The sequence below is a fragment of the Betta splendens genome, chromosome 3 (assembly GCF_900634795.4).
Source record: "Betta splendens chromosome 3, fBetSpl5.4, whole genome shotgun sequence".
Taxonomy (NCBI): Eukaryota; Metazoa; Chordata; class Actinopteri; order Anabantiformes; family Osphronemidae; genus Betta; species Betta splendens.
In genome coordinates this window covers 14,093,924-14,121,806 of record NC_040883.2, presented here as the reverse complement: position 1 = coordinate 14,121,806, position 27,883 = coordinate 14,093,924, and the positions used below count along the sequence as shown (strand labels likewise).

The 27,883-nt window shown below is 42.9% G+C and overlaps 3 protein-coding genes across 8 annotated transcripts; 2 read left to right on the top strand and 1 right to left on the bottom strand.

Moving 5' to 3' along the window:
* Nucleotides 1–256: 256 nt before the first annotated feature.
* rab27a (RAB27A, member RAS oncogene family) lies at nucleotides 257–7,938 on the top strand. The gene is made up of 6 exons (XM_029144100.3): nucleotides 257–1,124; nucleotides 5,037–5,205; nucleotides 5,658–5,743; nucleotides 5,848–5,951; nucleotides 6,027–6,150; nucleotides 6,611–7,938. Exons 2-6 carry the CDS (start codon nucleotides 5,053–5,055, stop codon nucleotides 6,804–6,806), a joined length of 663 nt encoding a protein of 220 aa, XP_028999933.1. The 5' UTR covers nucleotides 257–1,124; nucleotides 5,037–5,052; the 3' UTR covers nucleotides 6,807–7,938.
* Nucleotides 7,939–10,774: 2,836 nt separating this feature from the next.
* vrk3 (VRK serine/threonine kinase 3) lies at nucleotides 10,775–21,204 on the top strand. 2 transcript variants are annotated; one of them, XM_029144588.3, is made up of 16 exons: nucleotides 10,775–10,926; nucleotides 11,472–11,674; nucleotides 11,806–11,922; nucleotides 12,086–12,247; nucleotides 12,476–12,616; nucleotides 12,861–12,916; nucleotides 13,073–13,139; nucleotides 13,273–13,357; nucleotides 13,436–13,538; nucleotides 13,618–13,710; nucleotides 13,796–13,928; nucleotides 14,043–14,160; nucleotides 14,285–14,343; nucleotides 14,420–14,555; nucleotides 18,641–18,828; nucleotides 19,369–21,204. In XM_029144588.3, exons 2-15 carry the CDS (start codon nucleotides 11,473–11,475, stop codon nucleotides 18,735–18,737), a joined length of 1,569 nt encoding a protein of 522 aa, XP_029000421.1. In that variant the 5' UTR covers nucleotides 10,775–10,926; nucleotide 11,472; the 3' UTR covers nucleotides 18,738–18,828; nucleotides 19,369–21,204. The 2 variants fall into 2 exon arrangements, with proteins under 2 accessions (XP_029000421.1, XP_029000422.1); XM_029144589.3 differs by lacking the exons at nucleotides 18,641–18,828; nucleotides 19,369–21,204 and adding an exon at nucleotides 14,744–15,262.
* On the bottom strand, nucleotides 15,376–26,088 carry LOC114852272 (rho family-interacting cell polarization regulator 1-like). Of its 5 annotated transcripts, none has more exons than XM_029144584.3 (17): nucleotides 25,920–26,088; nucleotides 23,567–23,605; nucleotides 22,448–22,581; nucleotides 22,265–22,343; nucleotides 22,132–22,155; nucleotides 21,993–22,046; nucleotides 21,430–21,579; nucleotides 20,981–21,044; nucleotides 20,860–20,903; nucleotides 20,658–20,783; nucleotides 20,073–20,221; nucleotides 19,864–19,972; nucleotides 17,433–18,011; nucleotides 17,147–17,361; nucleotides 16,936–17,026; nucleotides 16,753–16,810; nucleotides 15,376–16,669 (listed from the first exon to the last, which is right to left on the bottom strand). In XM_029144584.3, exons 3-17 carry the CDS (start codon nucleotides 22,537–22,539, stop codon nucleotides 16,650–16,652), a joined length of 1,854 nt encoding a protein of 617 aa, XP_029000417.1. In that variant the 5' UTR covers nucleotides 22,540–22,581; nucleotides 23,567–23,605; nucleotides 25,920–26,088; the 3' UTR covers nucleotides 15,376–16,649. The 5 variants fall into 5 exon arrangements, with proteins under 5 accessions (XP_029000417.1, XP_029000418.1, XP_029000414.1 ...); XM_029144585.3 differs by having other exon boundaries at nucleotides 15,376–16,666; XM_029144581.3 differs by having other exon boundaries at nucleotides 16,753–16,846; nucleotides 25,920–26,086.
* Between the last annotated feature and the right edge of the window lie 1,795 nt (nucleotides 26,089–27,883).

The window sequence follows — 27,883 nt, the reverse complement described above, 5'->3', positions numbered from 1 at the left end:
ACCTGGCAGAGGGGGAGTAAGGATGTAGAATAAAATACACTTGGATGCAACATTAATGAACATTAATAATAGACTGTTCTGCTGTACACAAAACAAAGAAAAGGTGCCACAAGCACAAACTTCAAAACACCCCACACATATTAATGCAATAAAGAGGTAGGAAGTGCCCACGATGACTCAAACCACAGATCAGGCAGCCACACAACCCTGCCATTGGGGCTGCACCCAGGCTCTGAATGCAACCATCTTAATCAACCTATACCTGTAATAAAAGGGAAGTGAAAGACCAGTGCATTTAGGGATGTTTCATTTATTTCAAAATAGGACACATCCCTCACAACTGCAGAAATAAATTAGTGAGGGGTTAGTTTGATATTTCTCAATTTAGACCTGTTACAATGACATTTACACCAGTTGATGAATTCACCAAAGACCTGGGTTAAAAAACATCCCATAGACATTATTTAATAATCACAGCAGTCAGAACCTTCCTCAGTCTGAGGGCCCTGCTTAAGATGAGGGTCCATTTGGGGCCACGGCTGAGCCTTGTGGGTTCAGTCCCTGAGTTAATCCCTCCATGATCATTAATCCATTAAAATTGGATTATAAATAAATGTCGGTCAGAGCTGTTTGAAGCAGGGTATTTGCATAATCACACTCCTCAACTAGGATCATTTTCAACCATGTTAAGTCAGATAAAGTACAAGCACCCCAAAAAGTGCAGTACTCGAGTACATTTACTCAAATCTCAAAACGTGATTACTTTCCGGTTTTTGACAGCCACGCTACTATTATAGCTTTTAACGTCATAGAGTAATATGTACTCCAACAAAGTACGAGTAATATGAAGATTAGCCTAGCCTAGCCTAGCCTAGCCTGGTGTGGCCTGACGTTAGCGTTCGCTCGGCGGGGAGGAGCCGTCTCCCCACAGAGCGCAGGCGACCACGGGAAGTCCAGCTGGCGCTCAGTGCGGATGAAGGCGCTCCGGAGTCGACTGATGGCCCAGAGGCGACGGGGAAAGTAACGTCCTCGGTCACGCACCCGTATTCAAGCCTCCGGCGAACGCGCAGACACGCTTGTAAAACTTCCGCACACGGCGCGGCGGCAGCGACGACGCGGGGCCGGTGAGTCGATCTGCGCGAGCGGTGCTCGACTCTGTTTTCAGGAAATGTCAGTCGAGGAAACCATCCGTCAACAGTGTTACGTTCAGACCCCGATCGCACGGTTGTTCGCGTGGGCACCAGCTTTACTGGACCGGGCAACCGTTGGCCGCCGGTCTTACACCTGCTGCCGTCTTCTCTAAACTCCTCTCGCTTTCACAAGTTTCCAAACAACGTGCAGACTTACTCCGCTGTTTACTCCATTGTTTACACTTTTGTCCACTCCACTGTTGACGCCGGGATGAACCAGCTGCTGTCGGGCAGCTTCGGGGCACGTGTAGGTCGCGATCGGTCGGAGAGGACCCTGGGAACCCGCCATCCTTCAGGGATGAAGGGATATTTCACTGAAAGGCTTGAATCACGTGCTATGAGTTGATCAAACTTTAACAGAAGTTCTAGCGTCTTGGCTCCTACACCTGTTGCTACAGCACACGCAGTAGTGACACGTGGAAGCACGGGGCTCCTCCGCCTGGACGCGTTAGCGCAGCCTGTGGCTGGGTCTAGTGGGTGATTAGCAGTGTTATTATAGGGATGCTGGGCTCATTGTGTTTTAATGGCCAGCTCTGCCAACCTGCTGCTTTAAGGGTGACTGTTGGCGTGTGATCCATAGATTTCAGTCCCAGTTGCACACTCGTCCCGCATCGTTTTCATTCTGGTTAAGCCGGAGTGTGCGGTAAGCGCATATCCGGATTTTGCCAAGGAACTCTCGGCCTCCGTGTTGGACGGGCGCCCAGGGTGGGTCTTCTACGTCTCCCTGACAAATCACTAAAGCAGCTTTTTGTTTGCCGCTTACACGGCCGGTAATACACGCTGGCAAACACGGCTCCCGGGTCCACTCCCACTGCGGGAGGAAATGCCAGCAGATCTCACGGCACAGCTGTGAGATCACGGTGATTGGTTCGGACGTTCTCACAGAGAATTAGCAAAACCGATTAAAACAAGTGTTCAGCTCATGGAGTTACAGGCAAAGAACATACCTCTAATAATAGTAATAATAATAATTCACATCCTGTGTTTATGTGCATTTATTCCCATTTTTGAACAAATTCATAGACCTATTAGTCAAGAGATAAAATATATCTGTCAAGATGTTGAGGATGTTTCAGTTTTGTGCGATGACACAGAAAATACTCTAGGAAATAAGTCATTCTTTCAACAAGTTTAGCATTAGTAACTGCAGCTGCTGGACCCGTAAGCACATGTGTGTGAGTTCACAACAATAGTTACAGATGCTAATTAGTGATGAAGACAGCACTGGTCTCACACCACTGCCGTGTGTTAACAGATGTCCTCAGTCCACCTGTCAGAAGTGGCGCTAAAAGAAAATGATGTGTTTGTCTGTCTGCTACTTCTAGATGCTATGGTTTTGCTGTTGTCACGAGCATCGCACGTCGTTATCTATTTACCTGCTGCTCGTGTGCTCTCTTAATGTTCACTGCCCTCCGCGTTCTTGCCCAGTGAAACCACATGGTGCCAGCTATAATTAGAACACAGCTCTGCGCACTGAGCTCCATGCTTTAGTGTTTCCTTTGTTCTTAGTCAGTTTTGTGAGGTTGTGCTGCTTCATGGTTTCAAACAGAGCATACTGATATGTCATCTGATTGACTTGATAATACTGTGCAGAACGTTGCTGACAATCTGCATTTCCCACAGTGTGGTTTTGTTTAGCTGTGTCACTTCGGTGACCTATTTTCAGATTCATGTTTATGTCGGGGTGAAAATTACATCAGGGAAATCAGGAAATATCAATAATACAAGTAACTTGGTCTTCAGCATCTTTGTAGTTGAGGTATGTGAAAATGTTCCATCCATGTACAATACTGAGACCTTAAACTGGTCTGTCTACAAAAATCACGAAATGAAATGTATTAGATCTAATTTCCTGCATGAAATGACAAATGCTTGGTTGACATTTGGTATTATTAGCTGAAATGCAGCACTGATGCTGCCTAAAGTCAACTTCATGGTCAGTGTGGACATATAAATGTCTCTACAAACAAACTGTGTATATATACATATATTATATACATCTCCAACCTGCAATAAGCAGCTCAATAGGCGTTAGACTGCACTAATGTGGATGGAGTGTGGTGAAAGAGGAAAGAGTATGAAGAAAGATGCCCCGACAGGAAGTGAGTTCTAATGACTTGTGTTCCTCACAGATGAAGGCACGCAGGTTTTTGTCCAAGCAATTAGTTAAACATAATGAAAATGGCATTTGAAACCAGGCAAATTAAATCACAAGATCTGAAATCAGCAGCATGATGAGAAGGCAACTGGCATGAAAGCAGGCAGGATTCATTAAAGCATGCAAACAGGGAGTTTCCAGAATGACCCTTAATGCTTCTAGTGTCCCGGCCTGGTTTCACAGGCCGCTGTCCAAACTGGAGCTTGCTCCTGCCGCTGTAGAAATGAAATGAACTGGAGCTTCGTCAGGACCTCTGGGCTTCACACCTCTCGCCTGACATCCGTGTTTGTAACAGCCTTTCCTGTCACCGTGCATTCATCATGAATCCTGATTTTGCATGAGACCTTAAGCTTCTTATGGCTTCAGATAAAAGGTTCAGTGGGGGTCGAGTGAAAGAATGTCAGACTTGTCTGAAGGCTTTCCTACATAGTGATCATATGATATGTCCACGCCCCCCCCCCCTAATGGTTTAGCCTGTAATTACTCAACCATCACAAGTGAAAATGTTCCATCCAGCTGATAAGACAAGAGCTTTGTTTTTGTTGTGTGTGTGTAGGAAAATGTGTTCGTGGCTGCTATAAGGTAAAGCAACAAGCTACCAAAGTCTGAGGAATTTGAAGACTGAGGTCTTTAACTCTTCTTTCTGCGTCAGAATCTACATGTCCAGGGTTCGCATTAAGGTTGGAGCGGTCCTCGTTGTATAACCAGCGTAGACTAGCGTGGCGTATCAGCAGAATGTGGAGATGGACGTTTACGATGCAGTGATGCTCCAGCAGTGCAGACATACGTAACAATTATGCACATTTCAAACTCAGCCACAGCTCACATGATGACATTTCACTCGTTCGTGAGTTTATGGATAAAAGCAATAAAATCTTTCATTCTGTTGTACATTTTAATGGATCAGAACCATTTATCTTAGTTATCATTACTTTTCATGTTTTCTTTCCCTTTTACTGCACCTTTCACTATTTTACATATAATTGTTTGTTCTTTAAACCATAAAAAGCTGAAATAGGATATTTATCATTAAAGGTGAAATAGCTCTGCTCACATACAGGTGGAGACAAATTATCATTTTATTTATGTGCCAACATATTACCTTTTATCAAGGAAATGATGATTCATTGTGTCTGTATCGAGAGTAAATAATATACTCCAGGCGTCTGCTAGACTCTCACACCATCACATTTCTCATTCTGCACAGTCAAACAGAATGACAGGGGTGTGCATGTGTGTACAAGACCATAAACAGCTGCATGTCAAGCTCTTGCTTACCTACTCTGTGGCACTCACGCTGTTGTCACACCACAATCGACCCGGCTAAATTTATTTGCAAGGTGTGTCCCAGCGCAGGAGAGTACAGGAAACTCAGTCTATAATAAAAGTGGGGTCATATTTTAAATACTGTATTTGCAGTTTTGTATCTTGCAACACAATTAAAAAAAAGTAAATGACCCACAGTGAAGCCTGCAGCAGGACGGTGTACGAAGGCTACGCTGGCAGTACTAATTAGTCAGTTTGCTCTGAAATTGTTGTTTTAATAATGATGTAGACAAATGCCTTTACTAGTTTGTGTTTGTGAAAAAGATTGAGACGATTAAGCGCTTTGCTTTCTAAGCAGCTTTGATGTCCCAGTGGCCCTGCATCACTTTCACCTGCTGAATGTCACCTGTGTGTGTTTTCAGAAATTAAGGACTCACTATGTCTGATGGGGAGTATGATTACCTCATCAAGTTCCTCGCTCTTGGGGACTCTGGCGTGGGAAAAACGAGCTTCCTCTACCAATACACAGATGGAAAGTTTAACTCCAAGTTCATCACTACAGTTGGAATAGACTTCAGAGAAAAACGACTGGTACGTTCAAGGGGGGTTTTGATCGAGCCAAATGTTAAAACACATGTACATTCTACGTTTCTGTGTGTGTTCTGTGGTTGCGTGCTAACATTTATAGCTGCCTAATAAGAGCCTTACATGCATTCCATCGCCATTAAGTAATACTTTCATAACAAAAGACTACTTATGAATGTTGCAACAGATGTTTTAGTAATGACTGGTGTGGAACAGCAGGGAGCACCCTCTGTTGTTCATCTGATCAATGTGTATATTTACTCATTAGTTCCCAAAATCAGTTTCATATTAGTCATATTTCTAACATCGGTTTAAAATGTTTAGCTCAACAAAACAGATTCCTCAGATCATTAGATATAATAGGATTTCATAGCTTTGTAACACTCAAGTTAAACGAAAGCAAAGTTAGCGAAGAGAATATTAATTTAGGTTTAACTTGGTTTCTCTGCTTCTTGCAGGTTTATAAATCAACGGGTCCAGATGGATCTTCAGGTAAAGGACAGAAGATCCACATGCAGCTGTGGGACACAGCAGGACAGGAGAGGTACATGAGTTCTACTGGTTCTCTCATTCTCATACTATTGACCTGTCATGTTATGTTTTTGAATGTATCTTTTCTCTGTTAATATCTTGTGGGTTTTGGTTAAGGTTCCGAAGCTTGACCACAGCGTTCTTTAGAGATGCGATGGGCTTCCTCCTCCTGTTCGACCTCTCAAATGAACAAAGCTTCCTCAACGTCAGAAACTGGATGAGTATGTATCCCTGTGTAGGCGTCTGACATTCAAACAGGACTCGATATGTAATAAATGACTGACTATGTCTTTCAGGTCAGTTACAGATGCATGCGTACTGTGAAAAACCAGACATTGTTCTGTGTGGCAACAAATGTGACCTGACGGATCAGAGAGTCGTAAGCGAAGAACAGGCACGGGAGCTGGCACAGAAATACGAGTATGTCTCCGCTCTGATCCGTCGCCACACGAACCTCTCCCCCACACGTTTGTCTAGAAGGCAGTGGCTGCATTGTTTGCTCAAGCCCGTGCAGGCGAACGTCGCACTAAACTGTGTCCTCCTTGAAAAGCAAATATTTGTGCATGTGTAAAATATCCTGCTCTGACGCTGAACACACCTTTACTGAGAGCACTGATATCACTGGATGCTGGTGGTGGGAGTGCTTTTTGGTTTATATGGACATTTTATGATTAAAAGTCAGGTTAAGGCTGAATATTGTTTACTTCCCCACAACCTTTTATGAAGACAAGCGGTTGGGAAAATGGTTCTGTAGTTTGTTCCTACTAAAGATACCTGCTCAGCCGCTCCTGATGCTGGTCCTGAGTTCATTGTTCACTGGAGGTGCAAACGTTCCCCTGGGTATCTGAACTCGTTACTTAGTTTTAACATTTGTTTGCAGAATCTCATACTTTGAGACAAGTGCTGCAAACGGGCAGAACGTCAGCCAGGCTGTGGATGTCCTGCTGGATCTCATCATGAAGAGAATGGAGCAATGCGTCGACAAGTCCTGGATCCCTGATGGGACCGTCCGAGCCAACGGACCCACCAACCCGGACATCTCAGAAAGCTCAGACAGGAACAAATGTGCCTGTTAGAATGAAGATCACAGCTAGTTATTTTAGTTAAATAGCAGCACATTATAGTTCTATATTTCAATGGAGTATATATATTTAATATTTTCTGTGTAAAGCACAACATTAACTCTTTTATTGACTGCTGTATTATTGGTCAGCACAAAGCCAAGTGCCTTTTGAATATGGACATTTCCCTTAGAGATAAAATCTTGCTTCCGAAGTAGTTAATTAATGCTGATGATTGTGGCTATTTATATAATTAATTTGTTTCCAACTTTGATTTTCAGTTATAAAAGCTGATCATATTTTCAGATATTCACTTTATGCTTTTGTTGCAGTACCTTGCTGCTGTGCCAAGTAAGTTAGAAAGTTTAGGTAAGCGTAGATTCACACTGCAAGTATCACCTTTCTGTGTAGCCAGATAAATGTTATGATTGTACTCTAAGGAAACTCGAGGTAATAAGTTTTGTACTTCTCATCTTCTGATCTACTCAGTGTGCACCTGAATACTGAAATCTGAGCAGTGCCACACGCAGAAAACACAGCTTGCATCAGCATCAGGACAGTATTTACAAGAAATGTATATGCAAATGCATAAGATTAATGAACATTGTATTACTGATCTAGTCTACATAACATAGTTTATACTATAGCTGTTGCAAACAATCTCACAAGATGATGTTGTGCTGAGTTCCTTTCCAGTGTCCAGTGTCAGATCTGTTGTAGTCATGCATCACTGTGATGAACCAAAACAAACTTAAGCAGAAACTTTATTTCACACAGCAAATGCAACAGTTTAATAAGTGTGGCTGTTGATGTCATGAGTTAACATTTACTTAATCAAATCAAATCCTTTATTGCTGTATATTTAAAAGAGCTGCTGGATGACTGTGCTGTTGCTGAAATGCCAACTTCTCAATATACAGTTTGGTACAGGTATCACTGTATCAATAATGAATAGATAATATACAGTAAATTGTTACATTTTATAGATAACAGTTATATTTTTCAAATAGAGTGTTTACACTTGTTTAAACACTGGATTACCACAATAAGATAAGGTTTGTTGCCAAATGGCTTTGCATGTATTTCTACATTACTTTGCTTTTTCCTGTATAAATACAATAAATGTGATGTTTCAGTAAAAACACAAGTGTGTTTTTCTTTTTACTTCAGTAAAACACATTGTAGCATAACTTGGTCAGTAAGAGCAAAGTGAAACACTTTGTCATTTTTTTCCACATAGGTAAATTATTTATGAACATGACCAAGCTGTTGGGAAAAGGAGATGCAAACAACACTAACATAAAACAGTATTAGATGAAGAAGAGGAAGAAAAGTAGGGAAAGCAATAAATGCAAACAAAAATCTACATTGTTGACAGCTCAGTGGGAAAGTGTTGTAATAGTAGACATGGAATACAGTTACTTAAACCAAGTCTGATTGTGCTCATTCATTAGCATCACTTACCAAAGTCAAGATACATAAAGAACTACCATATGTCATTTTAAGACGGACGTGATAAACTGTGCCCATAGATGTATTGTAGAAACATCCTTTACGTATTTTTACTTTGGCCTAATAGGTAAATAAAGTATGTAAACTAGAAGAAGTAATTTCTCTGGGAAATTATGTATGAGAGCTGTTCTGTTGCTGAAACAATGCCAAACACTGAAAAGTTGTTGACGTCAAGACTACGACAAACGCTGACAAATATTAAAGATAACAACGATAAAAATGCTGACCAAGGTAAAAAAAATGACAAAGATTAAAAAGTTGAAAAAGATTGAAAAGTTCACCAACGTAGAAAGGTGACAGATTAAATAGGTGACCAAGGTGCATTGTATTTTAAATAGACAAGTATTTGTGGTTCATTGCTTAACTGTTAAAAAGTTTAATAACTAGTCAAAATTAACCAGTAATTACCAAAGCTCTTTATTTTGAAAGGATTTAGAGGGCGTGTGCGTGGGTAATTGCTAAACTTTAAAGTAGTCTTGAAATAGTCATAATTTATCATTCAAAGGCAAAAATAGTGCTATTATAGCTAAAGATTTGGCTTGCTGCTTTTATTTTACTAACTTAAAGGAAGTGTGTGTGCGTATTTCCTAAACTGTCAATTAGTCTTTAAATAGTCACAATTAACAATTCAAATTGGTGTGTTGGCAGCATCAATAATGTAGTTACAGCAGTTCATCAAGCTACATTAGGGCGTCATACACTAAAGGTCTCGTACAAAGTTCTTATTGAAAAATTATGATTTGGCAAATGTCAATCATCATGTTTGTATTTTTTAGGTTTAATTAGTGTTTTATCATTAAGCTGTGTTGTGTTTATATCAATAGGTTGTGTTAATGTCATTGTTCATATCAGTAAGTAGGGTTAATCAGTAGGTTGTGTTTCATTAATAGGTTGTTTATAGGTTGAGTTACCAAACAGAGTGGTCAAAGACAGACTTTAAATTCTAAATTCATATCTTCATTTGACTTGACATTGGCATTTATTTATTTATTCACCTTCAATTTTCCAAATTAGCACTTACATCTTGATGTGATGCACAACTTAGAAGATAGAACCTTTGTTAGGACCCACACTCTTACAAATACCTGGGTGTTCACCTGAATAATAAACTGGACTGGTCACACAACACAAATGTTGACATTGGTTTGACACCCAGCCATCACAAATGAATTCATGTTTTTGCCCTGAAAACTAAATTTGCAATGCAAAACCGCCTGCAGCTGTGTACGTATATCTTCAGCCCAACTCTCTCTGTTCTGACCTGTGTTTTTATCCTATTCACCCTCTGCCATGAACAGTTTCTGTAAACATATATTTAACCTCTCTGAACCTAAACCCCACATCAGTCCCATCACACTCGCCAAGTCCTTCAATCTGCACTTGTACTCCAGCACTTATCCGTAAACCTTCTCACAGTCACTTCACTTCATCTCCCAAAATACATGTGCGTGATAAGTGAAGGTGTTGATTAGGATTATGGAAACTGCAATGAGCCTATGTCTTATCTTGAAGTTACTATTTAAACTCTTTGGTGGAATCAAGTGTTTGTGTAAGTTCAAACAAATGGATGAAAAAACGTGAGATCAATTCCACGATGCTGTTGAGGGTTTAAAAACTGTCTGCATGAAATGTCTGCACCGGGATTTCCAAGTCATCTCTGCCAGTGAGGCGTCTCCATCTAGTGACCAAATACAATCAACACCACCTCATCCTCACTCTGCTCTGAACCTCCTGACTCTGTGATGTGTCCTCCTTCACTGCCCTCATCACCCTGCTGTGTCATGTCTCCGCTGTGCTACAGATGACAAGTGAAGCAGAGTTTTTCCCCAGGGTTCCACCATCCCCACAAACAATAAATCCCCTGTCTTTGTGCTCTAAATGAGAAGAATGTTTATGCATAAGCATTAAAATTAGCTTCTGATCCAACGATATTGGCTTTCATCGCTTTTTTGGCAACATGAAAACATCTTACTGGTTTAACTGCTCTCACACACATATTAGAAGTGGTGCATTGACTGGGTTTATACTGCAGCAGGACACGTCACAAACCTGTTCGATACTTTATACAGTATAAACTGGCCTCGTCACTCGTGCAGTTTCAAGCATGTGGAGTAAACATATGTAGAACAAATACGTTGCTGCAATGATTGTTTTTCACACATCCTCCTCCCTCAGGGTGCAGCACATAAAACAAGAACAAACACCCATCAACAAAAGGCTGAATAATTTTACCAAAGTTATAACATTACTTAAATCCTAACTTTAACTACAAGACTACAAACAAAAGAACGGTTATTTTACCCATAAGCCTTAGCGGCTCAGGGTGGGAATAACCCCCCTGGGCCGCTACAATATGTTAAAATTTAAAAAAAAAGTATTTCTCTCCACCTGGAGAAGTCTCTTCAGCTATACTCCCGCAAATAAAGACATCTGAAGATATCAAAAGTGTGAGAGCTTCCGCCATCTCTCTCACTAATAAAGACGATAATGCCTCCTGTGTGTTGTGACCTAATGTCCAGCAGGGGGCAGTACCTCCAATTCGCTATTACTGCAGCGATCATCAACTTTAGCGGGGAAGAAGAGTTTGCAAGCCAAACAACCTTAGTGGCTAGTATCGGGGAAGGTATTCGAGTGTTTTTTAATTGCTTTGTTTGCTATTATTCATGACTAGATGTATAAACACTTTTAGCCCAGCATGAGTTTGAGTTCAACTGTAACCACTAGGCCCGGTAGCTTTAGTTTGGACCGCCTTGTAAAGTTCCGTTTTAGGTTTTGCTAGCTGACGTTACAGATGAGCTGTTTGCTGGCCTACTTGTTTTTTTCTCAACACACAACACACACACACTTAATAATAAAGGCCATATAATATTTACTTAATAATAATTAAATGCTAACTGCAGCTAATACACACGAGCTAATCAGCATCCTGTGCCACACCTGTGATGTGGATGAATTATCTCGACATGGTGCTCACTAACACAGATTTGTAAAATATTTAAGAGGAACAGACAGAAACAGAAACTTTTGTGTGCATAGAAAAATGGGGCCAAAAACTAAAAAGATTTATAATAATCGGTGTATTTATTGGTACTTCCTTGTTAGACCAACAGGCGTGTGTTACATGGAGAGGATGTACGTAAATAACAATGCGTGTATTTATTGTTTCAGAATGCCTTTTCATTTCTGCTCCCAGTGTGGGTCAAAGTTGCAGCCAGATTTTAAATTTTGTCCCTCGTGTGGGGAGAAGCTCCCCTGTCCAGCTGATGAATGTGGACCTGGGAACTCACCCGCTGTATCCCAAAAGGAGGCGGCAACAGCGTCTTTAGTTAGACCAAGCCTTGCTTCAGTCAGAGGCTGTGAGCCCCCAGAACGTAAGGATAAATAAGAAATGTTTATTTTCCTTGAATTTGACTGGTTCAGTTATAACATTCTAAACCTAATCATTATTTATTATACTGTCTGTCTAATGTACAAGCTGTAAGTCTCCAGTTCTCTCTTACAGATACTCAATGTATCACTGCAACTTCAAGTCCAACCCGTCCAGGACTACGAAGGAGTCGAAACTCACTTCGTCTGGAAAAGGATGTTACATTCAACAACAAAGATCCTATACCTGAAGGTAATTAAAGTAGTGTGGAGGCAGATTCAACCTAATGTTGTAACTTCCTCTTGTAAAAACCTTTTTGACGTGTTGTATTCCAAAACAAATGTCACTTCTGTTTAAAACTAATGTCTTGTTTTTGGTCCAATACAAAAATCTTCTCTTTGATCCATGTTTTTAGTCAGGGGTAAGGTGAAATTTTCCAGCCCTGTGAAGAAACTGGAAGAAGGAAATGGGTTGTTTGATAAAACAAGTGATACAGCAGAAAGATCAAGAGTAGATGTCTGTCCTGTAGCTGCCCTCTCTCCAATCTCCTCACCAGTGTCCAAGTCTCCTGGAAAAGGTGAGACGAACCTTAAATTTGAAGGTTACATTTTCCAAATTCAGCTTTTTATTCTTGGCTACTTACATTAACAGGCTTTCATTGTTCTTTTTTTAGGGGTTAAGTTTCAGTTTAATGAATTTATGTACCGCTACAAATGATAAAAAGTTAATCAAATGTAATTAATTTTCAAAGCAAAACTGATACCAATATAAAATCTAACAGTAATCTTTGAATGTGCACCGACAGGTAAAGGCAAGGCCAAGAAGGCAAAGCATTCGTCTGCTGTAGAGCCACTACAGGAAGGTGAAGAAGTGACAGACACGACAGGCCGGAAATGGAAACTGATTAAGCTGCTCAGTCAGAGCTTGACAGAGCTCATCTACGAAGGTGAGAATGTGTACAACAGCAGAAATGGTACAAAGGACCGCAAAAAATACAATTACACTGTTTTTGCATATTAGTGATAGAGGAACTTCTAAAGTCATATCTATTTCTCAGTTCCAGTTAATTTTGGCAAATTATATCGAAACTCATGGTACCAAAAATGATGTCAATGCTAGTTTAGTAGATAGAAAGACAGAGTTTAAGTTGTTATTTATCTAACTTAATAATATTGTTCTATTCCTTTCAGTCCAAAAAACAACTTTAAAATCAAATTCCAAAGAGTCAAACCACATTCTCAAACTAGTAAGTTCTGCCTAAATGTTACGTTTAGAAGTACTCCATTTAAAAAAACATCATGGAAATAAATAGTTAAATTCTCACTTTGTAGTTTTTTCGCTCTGTTTTCTAGTTACTTATTCAGTTTCCCAGAGATCAGTAAAGTGTGTTTCTTCCTTTTAGGGCGCTAAAGATGGACGAATCTTTAATGAGCAGAACTTTCTGCAGCGTGCTGCCAAGCCTGCATCTGGTGATTGTCCAGCCTTTTTTCTTACAAGTTTAGTAGTTTCATGATCTGTCACTTAGTGTCTAATGCATCCTTTAGTAGCCTGGTTACTGAGCGATTTTCACCATATGCCCTAACCCCGTTGTTTTTCCTCTAGTGGAAAAGTGGATCAAACAAAGCAAAGTGCCTTTTCTTGGGATCCCTGCCTGTGTTGGTTTTGGTCTTCATGCAGATTCATACAGGTGTGAATGATTTCATATTATACAAACGCATTTTCATCATTGTGTTGTTTCACTACATGTGGTTCATTGTATCAATAGGTTTCTGATTTTCCCCGACATGGGTCAAACTCTTCACTCTATCATTGAGGAAGAGGATGACCTTCTGTCTGAGAAAGACGTTCTGCACCTCGCCTACAGAATAGTGAGTGTCTTTAAATTAGTTCTTTGTAATCCCCCTTTCTGTTTAAACTTTCTAAAGTGCTTTCTAAACTGCTTTGCAGTTAGATGTTCTGCAGTATATGCATTCAAACGAATATGTTCATGCTGACATTAATGGTGAAAATATCTACATCCAACAAGGACAAAGATCACTGGTGAGAAATGTTCTGATATCTACTTTAACCAGTGCACATGTTTGAGATGTGGCTCATGGCGAACACCCTGCTTGCGTGTGCTCAGGTATATCTCGTAGGATACTGCCACGCCTTCAGGTACTGTCCAGGGGGCCGTCATGTGGAGTACCGTGAAGCCAGCAGGACGCCGCACGAGGGCAACGTAGAGTTCATCAGCCTGGATGCACATAAAGGAGCAGGTGTGTAACTCACATCCCACTACTGAGAAAGCAGTAGACTGATGACTGTTTTCCTGCGTTGTGTGTTTGGGTAAATGCACATTGTCATCACTTTGACTGTGCTTCTGCCTCCAGCTCCTTCCAGGCGCAGCGACTTGCAGTCTCTGGGTTACTGCATGCTGCGATGGCACACAGGACCGCTGCCGTGGACCACCGTCATTCAACCGGACCAGGTAGCCAAACAGAAACAGAGGTGAGTGACTTCATTTCAGATGAGCGTCCACAGAGTGGAGTGTAATTTGTGTGACATTAACCCTCATTGCTAAGACAGCGGTGCGACAGAAATAAGATGTAAATTATTTGGAGTGTCCTTGTAGGTTCATGGAGGACGTTCCTGCGCTGTTGAGTCACTGCTTTGGGAAGAAGAAAGTTTCCAGTGAGGTTCTATTTTTCTTGTATAACCACTAGCCTGTGTGATTCTCTGCAATGTGCTCATAGTAATATGATTCTAGGTGCATTTGAGACTTACCTGACTGCGGTGATGGCTCTGCAGTACTCTGAGCAGCCGGACTACTCAGCGCTAAAGGGCGGACTCAGTGCAGCTTTACTGCAAATGGGGGGGTCACTGGAGCAGCCGCTGAGTTTTAGGTAAGGTTTGGGAGGTCAACAGCCTTTTACTTTAGTTTACTGCTTCTACAGCTGCATCTGTATATTTATATACACTAGGTTGGGGTCACAGAGAAATGCACATGTGACACATTTACAGCTGTTAACATCATTTCTAATGAGAATGCCATTTGAAATGTTGTATTAATGTCCGGCATTTTTTTTTTCAGGTAAAAAGAAAATGAAAGAATTATAATAGATTATTTTTAGCAATGATGTGTTTTACCTGTTTAATTGCACTGATGGTGGTTTTACGTTCAAAGTTTGTGTTATAGTTTAATAATACTTTTGGTTTGAAGGTCAACATGTAATTTCTCACATTACCTGTACACTTTGCATTATGAGTCCTCCTTGAGTAGGAACCAAGGAAACCAAGCTGCACAGATATTGGGTGATATTGAGTCACAGTGTGGTTTGTTTTACGTTTGTGACGAGCTGCTTTTAAGTTATTCTTACTTGTTCTGGTGAACTAATGGGAGACGAGGACCAACACCTCGTCTTTCTGCTCATTACGAACGTTTCTTTAATCCAAGAACAGTCGGGTAATTTTTACCCACTCGACTGTTCTGAATTTCATTGCTGCTGTCTGAGTTGCATGAGTAGCTTCATTAATAGCTTTTGAATTATTCACTGATTTTAGAGCCCTTTTCAAAAGTTTGAATAAAATGACTTCACTGTGAATTACAAAAGGTGCACTGTATCTGTTGATGATCGCTTAGTGTAAAAGCCTTTACCGTGTTTATGAAACTAAACAAGGATACCCTCCATTATATTACAGCGTCTCAAATACCACAACCCATGGTTTAATTTTAAAGAAACCTTTATAAAGTTTAACAATTCTGAACATAAACATTTGAACATTTCAAGACATATACATTTCTTTATATGAAACAGTAAATATCTTATTGTGCACAATCTTAAAGTAATTCGGAAAATAAACACGTCTCTTCTGCCTGATCTCTCACGTCGTGGCATTTAAATCCATACATCTCTGTCGCTTGAGGCACTTTCTGAATAAAGAGGCTTTGAAACACAATGTAAAGCACGATGCTTGACGGACTATAGCGCCCCCGTGAGGCAGCCTTTGCACACAGCTACGGACACGACGTCTTCCTTCCACAGGAGCTCACAGACTTGAACTGGTCAGTTCGTACGGACATGCTGGCAGTGGGAGGCAGCTACACATGCAGGTTTAAATATAGTTTTGCACTGCAGGTCATTTTCATCTTTGCAAAAACAGAACCAAGACCAGTTTTAAATAATAGCTGAGAAACTGCTATCCTTCAAGTTTTTACATCAGTTCCACATGTAATGTATTTTACTCACAGCTCCGGTGCAGCCGTGACGCTTACATGTGTATATCTGGGTATTTCTCATTTTTAGCCGATGCTTAAAATAAACTGTTGGTTTCAGGAGATTCTCTCGATTTGGAAATGACTTCATGTTCACAGCACGTTGATAGAAATCTTCAGACAAACATCACATGTCTATGACGCGTTTTTTCTCTCCTGCTCGATGCTGCACACTGATTTAAACACTGAAAATCACAACCTCTATTTTTTCATATTCACAAATACTGCGTTACGAAACCGTTGGATAGGTCATTGTGTGATTCTCTGAATTAAAGAGCTGCATTAACTTGAACCATTTGAAAAATTAGTAAATACTTAAAAATGCACTGTAATAAAATCAAAAGGCAGCTTTTAGCTGTTCCTGAAATGTTAACGTTTTGGACACTGGATTTTCACACGACAGGAACAGTTTGTGTAAACTTTAGTGGAGTCCCACTTAAACACAGGCATTGTGAGTGTGTTGTAATGATGACGGAGGTGGATGTGGGCGAGATCTTCAGTCATGACTGAGGTGCAGAAACCCAGAGGTTTATCGTTCTTGGTCAGAACAAGGCAAATATGTGCACAAACGCCACCGCAATGGAAGAGCTTGTTTGTCTGAGCAGTAAGTGGGACGTCCTGCAGTCCCACAGCATAAGAGGAGAAAGGTGTGAATGGATCAGAGTGGGAGAAATGGTTTAACTATGGCTCCACAGTGGCCAGATGGAAGTGGACAGGCTCCTGATCAGGGGGATGCGTCTTCTCCTACAAGATTCAAACGGGGAGTTGAGCTTTTTGCTTCTACAGATGTGTTATCGCACGAACAGCTGTTTACCAACTCTTCTCACCTTGTGGCTCGTCTCTGTTTTCCTCCCCAGGCTCCTCCGTGTCCTCTGGCATTTCCACCTGTCCCAAATCCAGCACATCCTCTGTAATTGACTCCTATAGTTTTGGCAGCAGATATTTTGTTTATGTTAACATTTAACAGGCACAGAACTATTTAAACAAAGGCTTCGGCTGATTCTGTTTACCTGGGATTCAGAGAAACGATCTTCATCTGAGTTCCTAAATCCTTCTGGGGCTTCCATAAGAATCTCAAGACCGTCCATCTGCTCATCATCACTGCATCATAACAGATATTAATTAACTCATCCTTGTTCTTCTGTTGGTTATAACTTGTATATTTTGCTTTAAATATTGATCTGGCATGTGAGTAAGTTAATGTTCAGTGTTCAAACTGACCTTCCTCCAGAGTGACAGATCTCCTCCCTGTTCTCTTCCTCTGTTTCGTCTTTGTCCTCTTCGTTTGGCTCGCTCTCCTCTTCTTTCTCTCCTTTGTCTTCCTTCTGTTCCTCGTCTTCCTCCTCTTCATCAAGGTCAGAACAGTTGAGAAAGTCGAAACTTTCGAGCGCCGTCTCGACTTCTTGGGTGAAACTAGCAGACGTGGGAAAAGAAGCCTACGGAAAAACAGATGGGTTAAAAATCAAAGCATGTCAGATTCCAGAGAGACGCCTGATGCTGAACTCACCGCTGGAGATTCCTCGGGCTGTTTTGGCTCCTGGACAGACTTGGCATCCTCTGACGTTGCTTCTTCGGTGCTGTGCTCCATCTCTGCTTTGTCTCTTTTATCCTGCACCGACTCCTCAGGTGAATCAGCCTTCACCTCTGCTGAGACCTGTGGCGTGCAGCTTTCAAACATCTCTCTCGCTAACGCGGCGGGTACGGACGAGACATCCGGGCACGAGCAGCTCAGGTCTGCGGAGGTTTCACAGAGGTCAGCTGATTGGACACATGCCCTGTCAGTCACTGTAAAGTCCGGGCTACGAGAGCAGGAAGTCTGCAGATGGCCATTAGGCACCGACTCTGTCTGAGAGAAAACCTCCCCGGACTCTGTCTCCTCTTCTTCTTGGTTGGACGAGAGCGACGGCGTGGACGCGCTGGACTTGTGTGGAGTGGACGACAGCTGACTGGTGAGGGTGGTCTGCAGCATGTTGGAGGCCGTCAGCCTCTGGTGAGCCAGCGCTGGACTGGAGGAGTCGTCGGAGGACTCGGAGGAGTTGGACCAGACCGTCCCGTTCTCCATTTCTCCCTGACGCTTGAGGAGAGACTAGACGAGAAACGCGGAGAAGCAGCACATCAGAGGGACGGAACCGCTTAGTTCAGTTTGGTTTATGTGAAGCTAATTAGCGCACGTTTTAGTTTCAATAAACAAAGTGCAATAAAAAATTTATACACAAAATAAAAGGCTGAGTCACTCATAATGAGCGTTTGTGTTTCAGTGTGATGACGATAGATGAGACGAAGGATGTGAAACCGCTAAGATTATATAGTTTTCATACACACTGTGTATATTTACATCGAGTGTTGTTCTGTTTGTGGGGTGTTTTTTAGGTGTTGCCCAGCAATGTTTTGTTGAAGTTGACACAACAACAAACATTCATTTATTTAGGAGTTTCTGCTTAATGATAAAAATCTGTCTTCCTCTGAAAAAAGGTTTTGTTTGTTATATAAAAATCAGATCTCTTCTGTAACACTAACTATTAAAGAATTGCTGTTTTTAGCTATAATACTTTTTCACTCACTTCTGTAACTGTAATAAAACATCACTGACTGTTTTCTGTTGATTTTAATGATTAGATCAATCATGATCCAAGATTATTAAAATTCGTATAATTTTATCTGCTCTGCCAAAAGTTGATTGATTTAATGAATTATTGTTTCCTTTTCTTAATTCAGTCACTACAAAGCTACATCTACTGACTACAGCTACGTCCCAACACACCGACTGTACTGGCGTAAAGCGCGGCGCCGGGCGCCAGAGTTCGCGGTGTAAAGACGTCGTCCTGTTGGCCACGACAACGTGGAAGGCCTCCACCAGCGAGTAGCTCTGCCTGGACCCGCCGCGGGGCAAGCTCTTCAGCCAGGTGAGGAAGAGGAGGGACACATTGGAGCGCTACTCAACCACTATCAAACAGCTACAAGGACCGCAGCTCCGCTCATACATGCTGCTGTCACACGGGCCGGCGCCGCCGCTCGGCGCGCCGCTGCCACAGCCACACGTCCTCACACACAGGCCCCTGTGGACCTCCTCACACACGTCAGTGCTACCGCTACACACACAACAGTTGGGGATCAGCTGAAATAGAACAACCAGTGATATGACAGTGATGACATTGGTCAGATCAATATTGAGTCTGCTCCAGGTTCTCATGAGCCAGGGGCTGGTTTCACAAAAACAGTTTAGGATCTGACACAAACCAACGTCATGTCACACATGACTTAGATGAAAGAGTGGGATCAAAGGACTCTTACAATGGTGTAAAAAAGGAAACTGCAACAACAGCAGTGACTTTGCTTTTAAACTTTCTTCCTTACAGAAATATGAATGAAATTAACTTTTTAATTAATTTTCAATATTCCAGTCTCAGCTAGAGACGTTAAATGTCTGAATCTGAATTCTACAGATGATGCTCAGACATCGGTCATCAGTCATCTGACAACCTTCATATCAGAAGACATGCAGGCATCCTCTCCCATAAAAAGGTTTGAGTTCTGATGATGTCATGTGGAGGAGCCCTGTCATTCTAACACTGTTCATATGTGTGGACCCTCGGCACAGAAGCAGAGGTGAGTTCAAAGTCAGTGTCTCTGCTTTGTTGTCATAGCTTCATGTCTTCGCATTTATATGTAACGGGAAGAGATTTTCATTTATGGCACAGCCTTGTGACTTGATTTGTTTTTAGTGTCAGTATGTAAAACACGTCTAAATGTTCACTCCACAAATGCACTGACATTTAATAGGAGTGAGCTATGAAATGTAAGGAGGAAAAGGAGGTTGGTTACATTTTTTTTTTACCCAACTGGAATATGTAATAGAGCACATGAGGCTGCGTGTCTTTGTGAAATCACCCCTGTAGTGTCCCAGCAGGTGAAGTGGACGCTGACTAATCATGACTCACATAGAACACCTGCTCCCGCATGGAAGGCGTGTCGGGTGGGCTCTGATTGGCCAGCAGCCGTTTAGAAACCGTACTGGTGCACGAGGTCTGGTCGTCCTTATCGAACGGACTGGAAGACATTTAAAAACAGCAGGACAAACAATCAGAACGTGTGGGAAGGAATAACGCGGCCGTGGCAGGTTGCAGGCTGCAGCTGCAGGCTCAGGTACCTCCAGGTGACCTCCAGGTTCAGCTTCACCGTGCCCAGGTCGTTGATGTCCACGGCGAGCGTCTGCGGCAGCGGGCAGAACAGGTCGAGCATCTCGCAGGACACGCTGCCCACCACCACGTGGTTGGCCAAGCTCTTCAGCTCCGTCACCTTCACGGCACAAAACCACAGCGGATCAGCCACGGCCGCAGCCTGGAGCATCCGTGGAGCGCTCGCATCCAGCGAGCCTCGCTAAAGGATCCTACAGTTAACTACACAGGCCTGAGCATCTTATCGTCACTTCTATCTCCACTAGATGTGGGCGGTGGTGAGGAGTTGCCAGGAGATGGTGTTCACATCGAGACGTGTGCAGATTCTGTGGGAGGAATCATGTTTCTCACACTTCAAACTCGTTTCATACCATTCGCACAAATCTCTTGTGCGGGAGGCAACAAGACCAACATGTTTTGTCACCAAAGCCACAGATGGAGACTCGTTTACTGTTGCTAATGTTCAGTGATATTTGCAGGAATGTCAGTGCTCGGCTGGTTCGGACGCGATCTGAATGTGTTTGACTGCATTATCCTTTAAAGGCGGATGCCGGTACCTTGATTGACAGCAGCTCTGTGACGAGAGGCAGGAATATGTACTCTTCGCTGTCCCACATCTGCTTGTTGCTGACTTCCACGCGGCCTCGTAGCCTCCAGCGCTGCCGCCCGTAGCGCATCAGGACCTGCGGGGGCAGGAGACGTGAAGCGGCGAGCGCGGCCACGGGCCGAACGTGAGCCGTCTGACCGTGTGGGTCTTACCTCGTACTGGTCCCCGGCACAGAGGCGCGCGAAGCCGGCGAGGCCTGGAACGTTGAGGGGAAATGAGAAGTGGACTACACGGGGGCAAGAGGAAGTCACATGAGCGAGGAGAATGACTCACCCTTCATCTTGACATGAAATTCTCCCATCTGGCTTTCTAATTCACTCTCAAGCGAACACATGTGCTGCGGGGAAAGAGAGAGTGGAGAGTTGGAGCAGCTATCACTTTTGATCACGTACACCTGAACCTAATGTTTAGTGAATCCATTAAGTTTAAGAAGTTAGAAAAATATTCTACTAAAACGTGCAGTAATATCACATTAAATGACTTGGATAAGAACTTTGCACCTTTTACTTTTGCTTGTTATTATTAATGACTTGTTTCTATTTCGATTCGTTTCTTTATAAATAAGGAACAACACACAAATTAAGACAGAGTGATGTTTATCTGTGTGCTGACTTCTCTCCGCCCTTGGTGTAAAGGCAGGTTTCTCTATAAGGACATTTATTTTCTGTGACATAAACAACACACAACTATGCTGAGCCTGTGCCAACACGTCCGTCACTTGCCTCCGTACACTCTCTGAAGCCCTTGTTGGCTTCGCTCAGACTCTCCCTGGCCTCTCTGCTGCCCGTGGCCGAGTTGAACGCCGCCACCATCTTACTGGCGCCATCGCGCACCCGCCGTTGAATGCAATAAGCTTCATAGAGTTCTTCAACCTGCAAAAGAAACAAGAAACACAGTTCACTTACTCATCAACAACAATTAAAACAGGCAATGACACATTGAACAAACATAAAACAACAGTAACATTTATTTAAAGCCTTGTTTCTGGATTATTCATTTTATACATATTATTTATTCCCGCTATAAAAAACACCTCATAGGTTTTCTTATTCCTGGAAGAGAACCTTGCAGTTTTGGTTTTGCTTTAGGACTTGATAAGTGACTACTGCTAACTAGTGAGACCAAGACAATGAAGCCGTGGGTGGGAAACCAAAACAATGAGCTAAAAGATGCTAATGGAACTGATGGGAACAGCAGGAGACAACTCTGAGCTACACGTCCGTTCATCCATGGGATACACGTAAAGCCACCAAAATAAACAGACCATGAAACGTTTCAAACCAACCTTGCTGAGGTGGAACTCCAAGCGCCGCATGAACCTCTCGATGGCTTTCACTTGCTACGAGGAACAAAACCAGTCTTAAACTTGACAAGTTATTGTCCTGCACTGGTGTATCATTAGAACAAGAATGAATGAAACTCACCTTATCCAGCTCATACAGCGACCCCTGCAAAAAATAGGAACCACACATTTAGCATCACAAACACACACATTAATAGGGGAAAAAAGCTGTTGGACCACCATTAAATACTGGTCCAACTGGTTTGAGCTCTCACCAAACGTCCGTTCCTCTTGTTTTCTCTGATCTGTTGACCCAGACTGTCCAGCTCCAGCTGGTGGACCTGCAGGTAGGACCTACCAAACAAAAGCCCAGCATCGTTACTCCTCCAGGTTCGGCCGCCTTTCTACATTTTGAGTGCAGGTCCACCTGGCACCCGTCCACCAGGATCCATACTCACTGTAAGCCTCTGCGTAAGGCAGCGTACACTTCATCCAGCCGCTCGGGCTGGGGGCTTTTAGTGGGTGGCAGTTTCGTGGAGCCGGTGAACATCCTGCTTCCTTACAAGGCACGTTTCTCTTGGATCAAACAGCGCTGAGGGAGGGAGAAGCAGACGGAGAGATAGAGCGTGGGATCACTTCTGATGAAGCCTGCGAGGGAGCTGGCAGAGACAGCGAGACAGACTGGGAGCTGCTCGCTGGGGTGGGCGATGCACATTTGAACTCGCCACCATCATATATTACAGTAGCAGAGTTATAGTTGTGCACGGAGACAAAAAATAACCCATCACCCCATGAACTAAAGCCACGTGATGGCTGCATTTACACCCATCAGCGGTTGGTAGAGCAGGATGGTAGATGTGACTGTGTGAGGAGGGATGCAGGCATTTCACACTAGCTGCACTCAGGTTTAACAGCCAGTTGCAATATCTATAAAGGAAATTTAGTAATGCGTGAGGCAGAGCTGCATAATATTTATATGTGACTGAATGGTTATTTCAGATGATCATTAAGTCATTCTCAGCTGCTCTATTTATTCTTTTTTGCGCTAAACACTGAAGAAAGGAAGTTGGGCTTTCTGGTTAGTGAAGTGCTGCGTTAAGTTCAGTCTAATAATACATAATTAAAGTGTCTTTGTGTTCATTTGTTATATTTTGTGTTACCTGGTTAAAGATGCATTGTTTAGGTCAATGCTGACGCCTCCAGGTTTTATAGTTTAATTTTTATATGTGAACTTTTAAACCAGTTGCCTGAATCTTGAACCAAATCCAAATCCTGCTGAGTTCTCCTGCTGTTCCTTCAACGTTTGCATTATTTTAAAAGCAAGATGCAGATCAACCTTTGCTTCACTGAGAGAAATCTGAGATGGAGGACAGTTTATAATAACTATTAACTTGTTTCTATGCTGCCGTGTGCAGCTCGGCTTTAATGGGTCACAAAGAGTCTCATCTCATTGTTGAGCTGTTTTTCAGATGGCGGATGAGTCTCTTTCTCTCCTGGACCGACTCTTCCTCTTCGTCATAATCGTTTGCCTCTCTTATCATGATATATCACGGACACTGCGATAAAGCGCTGCTCACCTGCTCAGCGAAGCACTGTGGCTTTAACAGGCTCATGTCCTGCAATTATACGAAAAGGAAACATTAGGGCAAAAAAATGTGCTGGGACACTTCACACACCGCTTTGACTTTCTCCCTAACTGGGCATCTACCAAACAGTCTGGTGATTAGAAAGGACAGAGGCTGGAGACAGAGCATTATCCCACTTCCCCTGTCTGGCCTCGCCGCCGTGTTTAAAACCTCAGCTGGTGAGTGAAGCGCATGCAGCAGCCACAGTGGCCACCACTGACAACAGCAGGGAGTACAGTGTGCTTCTCTTGTCCTTCCTTCCCTGCTCCTCCACCCCCTCCTTCTCCCCCACATCCAACGCCACAGCACAGGAAGTCTCATGGCTGACGCTACACAGGAAATTCTGCACAGACGTTTGGCCTAAGACTCCAAAACGGTTCCTCCACCGAGCGTAAAAGTGACCCGCTTTCTGTATACGTGAATTAACTCTGTGCCTCAGTCAGGGAAAACCACGCGAGCGGAGGGTCGTGCCTGAGCTAATCTAGTCACAAAAGAGATTACAGACTTAAACCAAAGTAAATCTGCCAAGCAGGAGCCAAACCCTTATTAACACATGGGATCTGTGAATGAGCCAGCACGGGGCAGAGCGACCGGTGGCATCTGCTTTGCATTGTCCTCAGCTCACAAACAGGAAGGAAATGAGTGTGTGATTAAAACAAGTGGAACCCACTTTTCCACCTGCTCAGCTGCTGAGATGGGGAAAAGGCCGATTATGGTTTTATGGGTATTATAGGAACTGTAAACACCCTGCTGTCTGTCCAGTTTCTCCTGCAGCACGGCGAGGACGTGGGCTCGTGGAGCACCGGGCCAGGGGTCCGGCTAAACCGCTAATATGTGAGCTGCATACTGGGAGGATTAACTGGAGTTGGTCAGTGTTAGTAAATGGGCAAAAAAAGAAAGGCACGGATAAAAACACCCACCCAACTTCTACTAAAAGGGACACAAACACGCACCCTGAGGGTTGTGTGTGTGTGTGTGTGTGTGGGGGGGGGTGCTAATATAAAGGGCAGAGTCATGATAAACAGCACAAACAGCACCTACACACAAACAGCTGTACCTGCAGCCGGCGCGCACGCTCGCCAGCGATATTGATGATCGCCAGCTCGCTTTCCTCTCTGTCAGATGTGCCTTTATCCGTTTGCCTACATTAGAGATCATTAGCTGGATTAATCCTCTGGTGCAGAGTAGAGCGAACAAAGAGGACACTGTTTCCAATCACCTCACAAGACTGGAGTTTTAGTAAAAAAAAAAGAAGTCTCTCACGCACAACCACATATAGTCGGGATGTAGTGTAGAAAGAGCTACTCGCTTAAAAAAACCCTATTCACCGAATACAAATCAATCAGCCAGTAACGTACGGAAGAGGAATAATTAATCAGCTGGTTGTTTAGGGAACACAATCTACTATTTTCCCTTGAAAAAAAACCCAATCTAAACCATATAATTCACCCCTTTGCTGCTAGTCTACTTCATTTAAATCTCTACACAGTATCATGACAAACCAAAGGTACCTGAAAGCAACGAAAAGAAAGTTGGCTTCACCACTAATTGCTGTGTATGATTCTACAAAATGGAGGAGAGAAAGTTAAGTATGTGAAGCTAAGAGGCTCTTCCTATTTTTGACTTGAAAAATGACAAAGTTTTGACTATAGCCACAAGTGGAAATGGTTCATCTCCAGTTGAGCAGCTCACACAACAACAGGCTTCAGCACAGATGTGTGTTTTTCTACGACTAAGCATCTGGATTTAGTGTAGATAAAAACCACTGTTCGTCCACATCTACTGGGTCTGAGCGTGTGTTGAAGGAGGAAGAGGAGGAGGAGGATGAGGGGTAATGGTGTTACAATAAAATGCAGCCACCTCTACTTCCAGATTACTGGATTAACCGAACCCGGCGGCAGCAGGCCATGACTCGGATCATCGCTGCCACACATCGCAGCAATGCTCGGAACATCAAATCGGGATGAAGTTCAACCAGCAAACTTGTGAGAGTGGGTCGAGTTTGATTTTGTATTCCGTGCGGATCCCACCCGAGCCCCCGGAGCTCATCAGAGGCCACGAAAAGTCCACTCCCGCTCCGAACGGGACCCCGGACGCCCGCTCCCGTGGACGGATCCAACTCCCCAACTCACGGCAAACACCCGAAGACCCGGAGAACCGGGGGTCGAGTCAAGTGGACTCAGCTGGCGGATATAATCGAAACCACAGGGAAAGCAACTTCACGTCGGACGGACTCGTGTGGGGAGGAAAAATGTAACGGGATTCTTGTTGTTGTGACCTTGGCGATAAAAGCAGCAGCTCATACCTGCGTTTACATGTCCGACAGCCCGGAGAGAACGCCCGGAGAGCCATTCCCAGCGCGGTGCTCCATACAGTTTACAGAGGTTTACAGTTATTCTGGGCGCTGTCCTTCTCCTTGATTTCGCAGTTTTTGTGTCCACAGACAAAAACACGCTGCAGGAACCTAAAACAACTTCCGGTTACGGTTTTCATAATAAAAGGTCAACGCAAGTGATAGCACGATAGTATGTACTTCAAAATGCACTTTAACACGTTAGCGCTATGCGTGCTCTAAATTTTGCTTTAAGTAAAAAGTTAAATTCAGTTAATGTCTTGTTTATTTATTAAAACATTTTTTTTATTGTACTTGAGTCCACCTACAGTGTTTAGAGTGGTTCTCTGTGTTATAGATGGAGATGAATAGTCTGTCTTTGTGTAGTTGTAGTGTGTGCAGCACTGAGTGAATGATGGTGTGTGTGTGACATGTTTAAATGTCGATGTTCAAAATAATTATTTTTCTGGGAGTCATCGCAGAGTCACATGGGGACGCTAAGATGTTCCCTTGGCCATTAGCAGTGGCTGGTAGGCTTAGCTAGCTTTAGCAGCGCTAGTTAGCCTAGCTTACTTTAGCTTAACTCCGCTCCTTACCTGCAGTCGTCATCCCAGCCTGGTGGTCGCAATATAAAAGCAACTTCGTCTAAATCGTAGTAAATTATTAAAAAGTATGAGTACTTTATGAGTCAACTAAACTTCATAAGTAAATAAACTCACGTGAAGTGTTACATGGGAACAGTATTACAAAAGCATAACGAGTTAGATTAGACACAGCTTTATTTCTGTCATTCCAATACAATGCATGTATAAAGAGGTACTAGTTGTAAATCTTACTGTAGCATTTTTTACAATGTGTTTGTATACTTTGGTGAAAATAAAAGTGACATTTTGTGTTTTTATTGTATTAACTGTAGCATGAGAGAAAGCTGCTGTCCATTCAAGTTGCACAGGTGAAGAGAAGAAACCAGGCTGAGTGTCACAGCAACAGTCATATAAAACACTTATTTCTGTCTGTGTATGTTAAAATGTAATACGCTAATGAATGTATTATTTGCTCTATTTTTTATTCTTCTGCAATTTGAGCGGCAAACACCGAGGCACCTTTTGTTACCAGGTTTTCATTGTCAATCACAAGACCACATTACTTTTATTATGAAACGTCGCTCCGTTAACCGGAAGTCGTGTATCGGCTAGTTGCTGTGGCAACAGGGATGTCCCTCAGTCCATCGCAGTTTTCCCTGTAGCTGTAGTCGCTTCGCTGGCGACGCCACCGTGAATCAGTCCTGTGGAAAAAACATGATATTTCTGAAGGAGAACAAGCTACGACATCCAACAGAATCACCACAGTAGTCGGAATGCGGCCCAGCTACGTGTAGGTTCTGTTTTAGCCGTTAAACGCCTTAGGCCGAGCCGGGCGAAGGGAGCATGTGGCGGCTTCCTGCGGTTTGACTCATAAAACAGGATGTTTCCGCAGGAAAAGCAAAACTCACGCTGTTTTTCTACTTATTGACACTAATAACATCGCTTTTGACTTACGTGATAACAACTTTATTAAAACAAGCAGCCGCTAACAGTGTTTCAGTCTTGACTAACTTTTGCAATATTTTGTGCCAAAGGAAAGTTAAAGTTTATTCAAAGTTCCGAGACTCTCCAAACTGAGAACTCTCATTTGTGAGAATCTTAATAAAACAGTCGTTGTTCAAAGGCTTAAATGGTAAAAGGCTGTTCACAAATATATTTCCTTATTGATGCTGGAGGGAGTCACGCAACTGTACTTTGTAGGATTTGCATGTGCGGTCTGACTAGTAGCTAAACCTGTCACACACATGCAGGGACGTAACGGGGTGTTTCCATATGAACTGTTGTGGAATGAAAACAATCTAAAATGGAAACGCTCATGTGCCACAGTACAGCAAAAGGAGTAGATGTTGCAGC

What these genes read in the sequence shown, in the direction of transcription:
- rab27a (XM_029144100.3), top strand. Translation starts at nt 5,053, where the DNA reads ATGTCTGATGGGGAGTATGATTACCTCATCAAGTTCCTCGCTCTTGGG. An exon ending in CAACGTCAGAAACTGGATGA is followed by an intron (nt 5,952 to 6,026) that starts GTATGTATCCCT and finishes TATGTCTTTCAG; the next exon opens with GTCAGTTACAGATGCATGCG. An exon ending in GAGCTGGCACAGAAATACGA is followed by an intron (nt 6,151 to 6,610) that starts GTATGTCTCCGC and finishes ATTTGTTTGCAG; the next exon opens with AATCTCATACTTTGAGACAA.
- vrk3 (XM_029144588.3), top strand. Translation starts at nt 11,473, where the DNA reads ATGCCTTTTCATTTCTGCTCCCAGTGTGGGTCAAAGTTGCAGCCAGAT. An exon ending in GACAGAGCTCATCTACGAAG is followed by an intron (nt 12,617 to 12,860) that starts GTGAGAATGTGT and finishes TATTCCTTTCAG; the next exon opens with TCCAAAAAACAACTTTAAAA. An exon ending in TGGGAAGAAGAAAGTTTCCA is followed by an intron (nt 14,344 to 14,419) that starts GTGAGGTTCTAT and finishes ATATGATTCTAG; the next exon opens with GTGCATTTGAGACTTACCTG.
- LOC114852272 (XM_029144581.3), bottom strand. Translation starts at nt 22,539, where the DNA reads ATGTTCACCGGCTCCACGAAACTGCCACCCACTAAAAGCCCCCAGCCC. An exon ending in GCTTCAGAGAGTGTACGGAG is followed by an intron (nt 21,045 to 21,429) that starts GCAAGTGACGGA and finishes CTTTCCCCGCAG; the next exon opens with CACATGTGTTCGCTTGAGAG. An exon ending in ATCTGTCACTCTGGAGGAAG is followed by an intron (nt 17,027 to 17,146) that starts GTCAGTTTGAAC and finishes GTTATGATGCAG; the next exon opens with TGATGATGAGCAGATGGACG.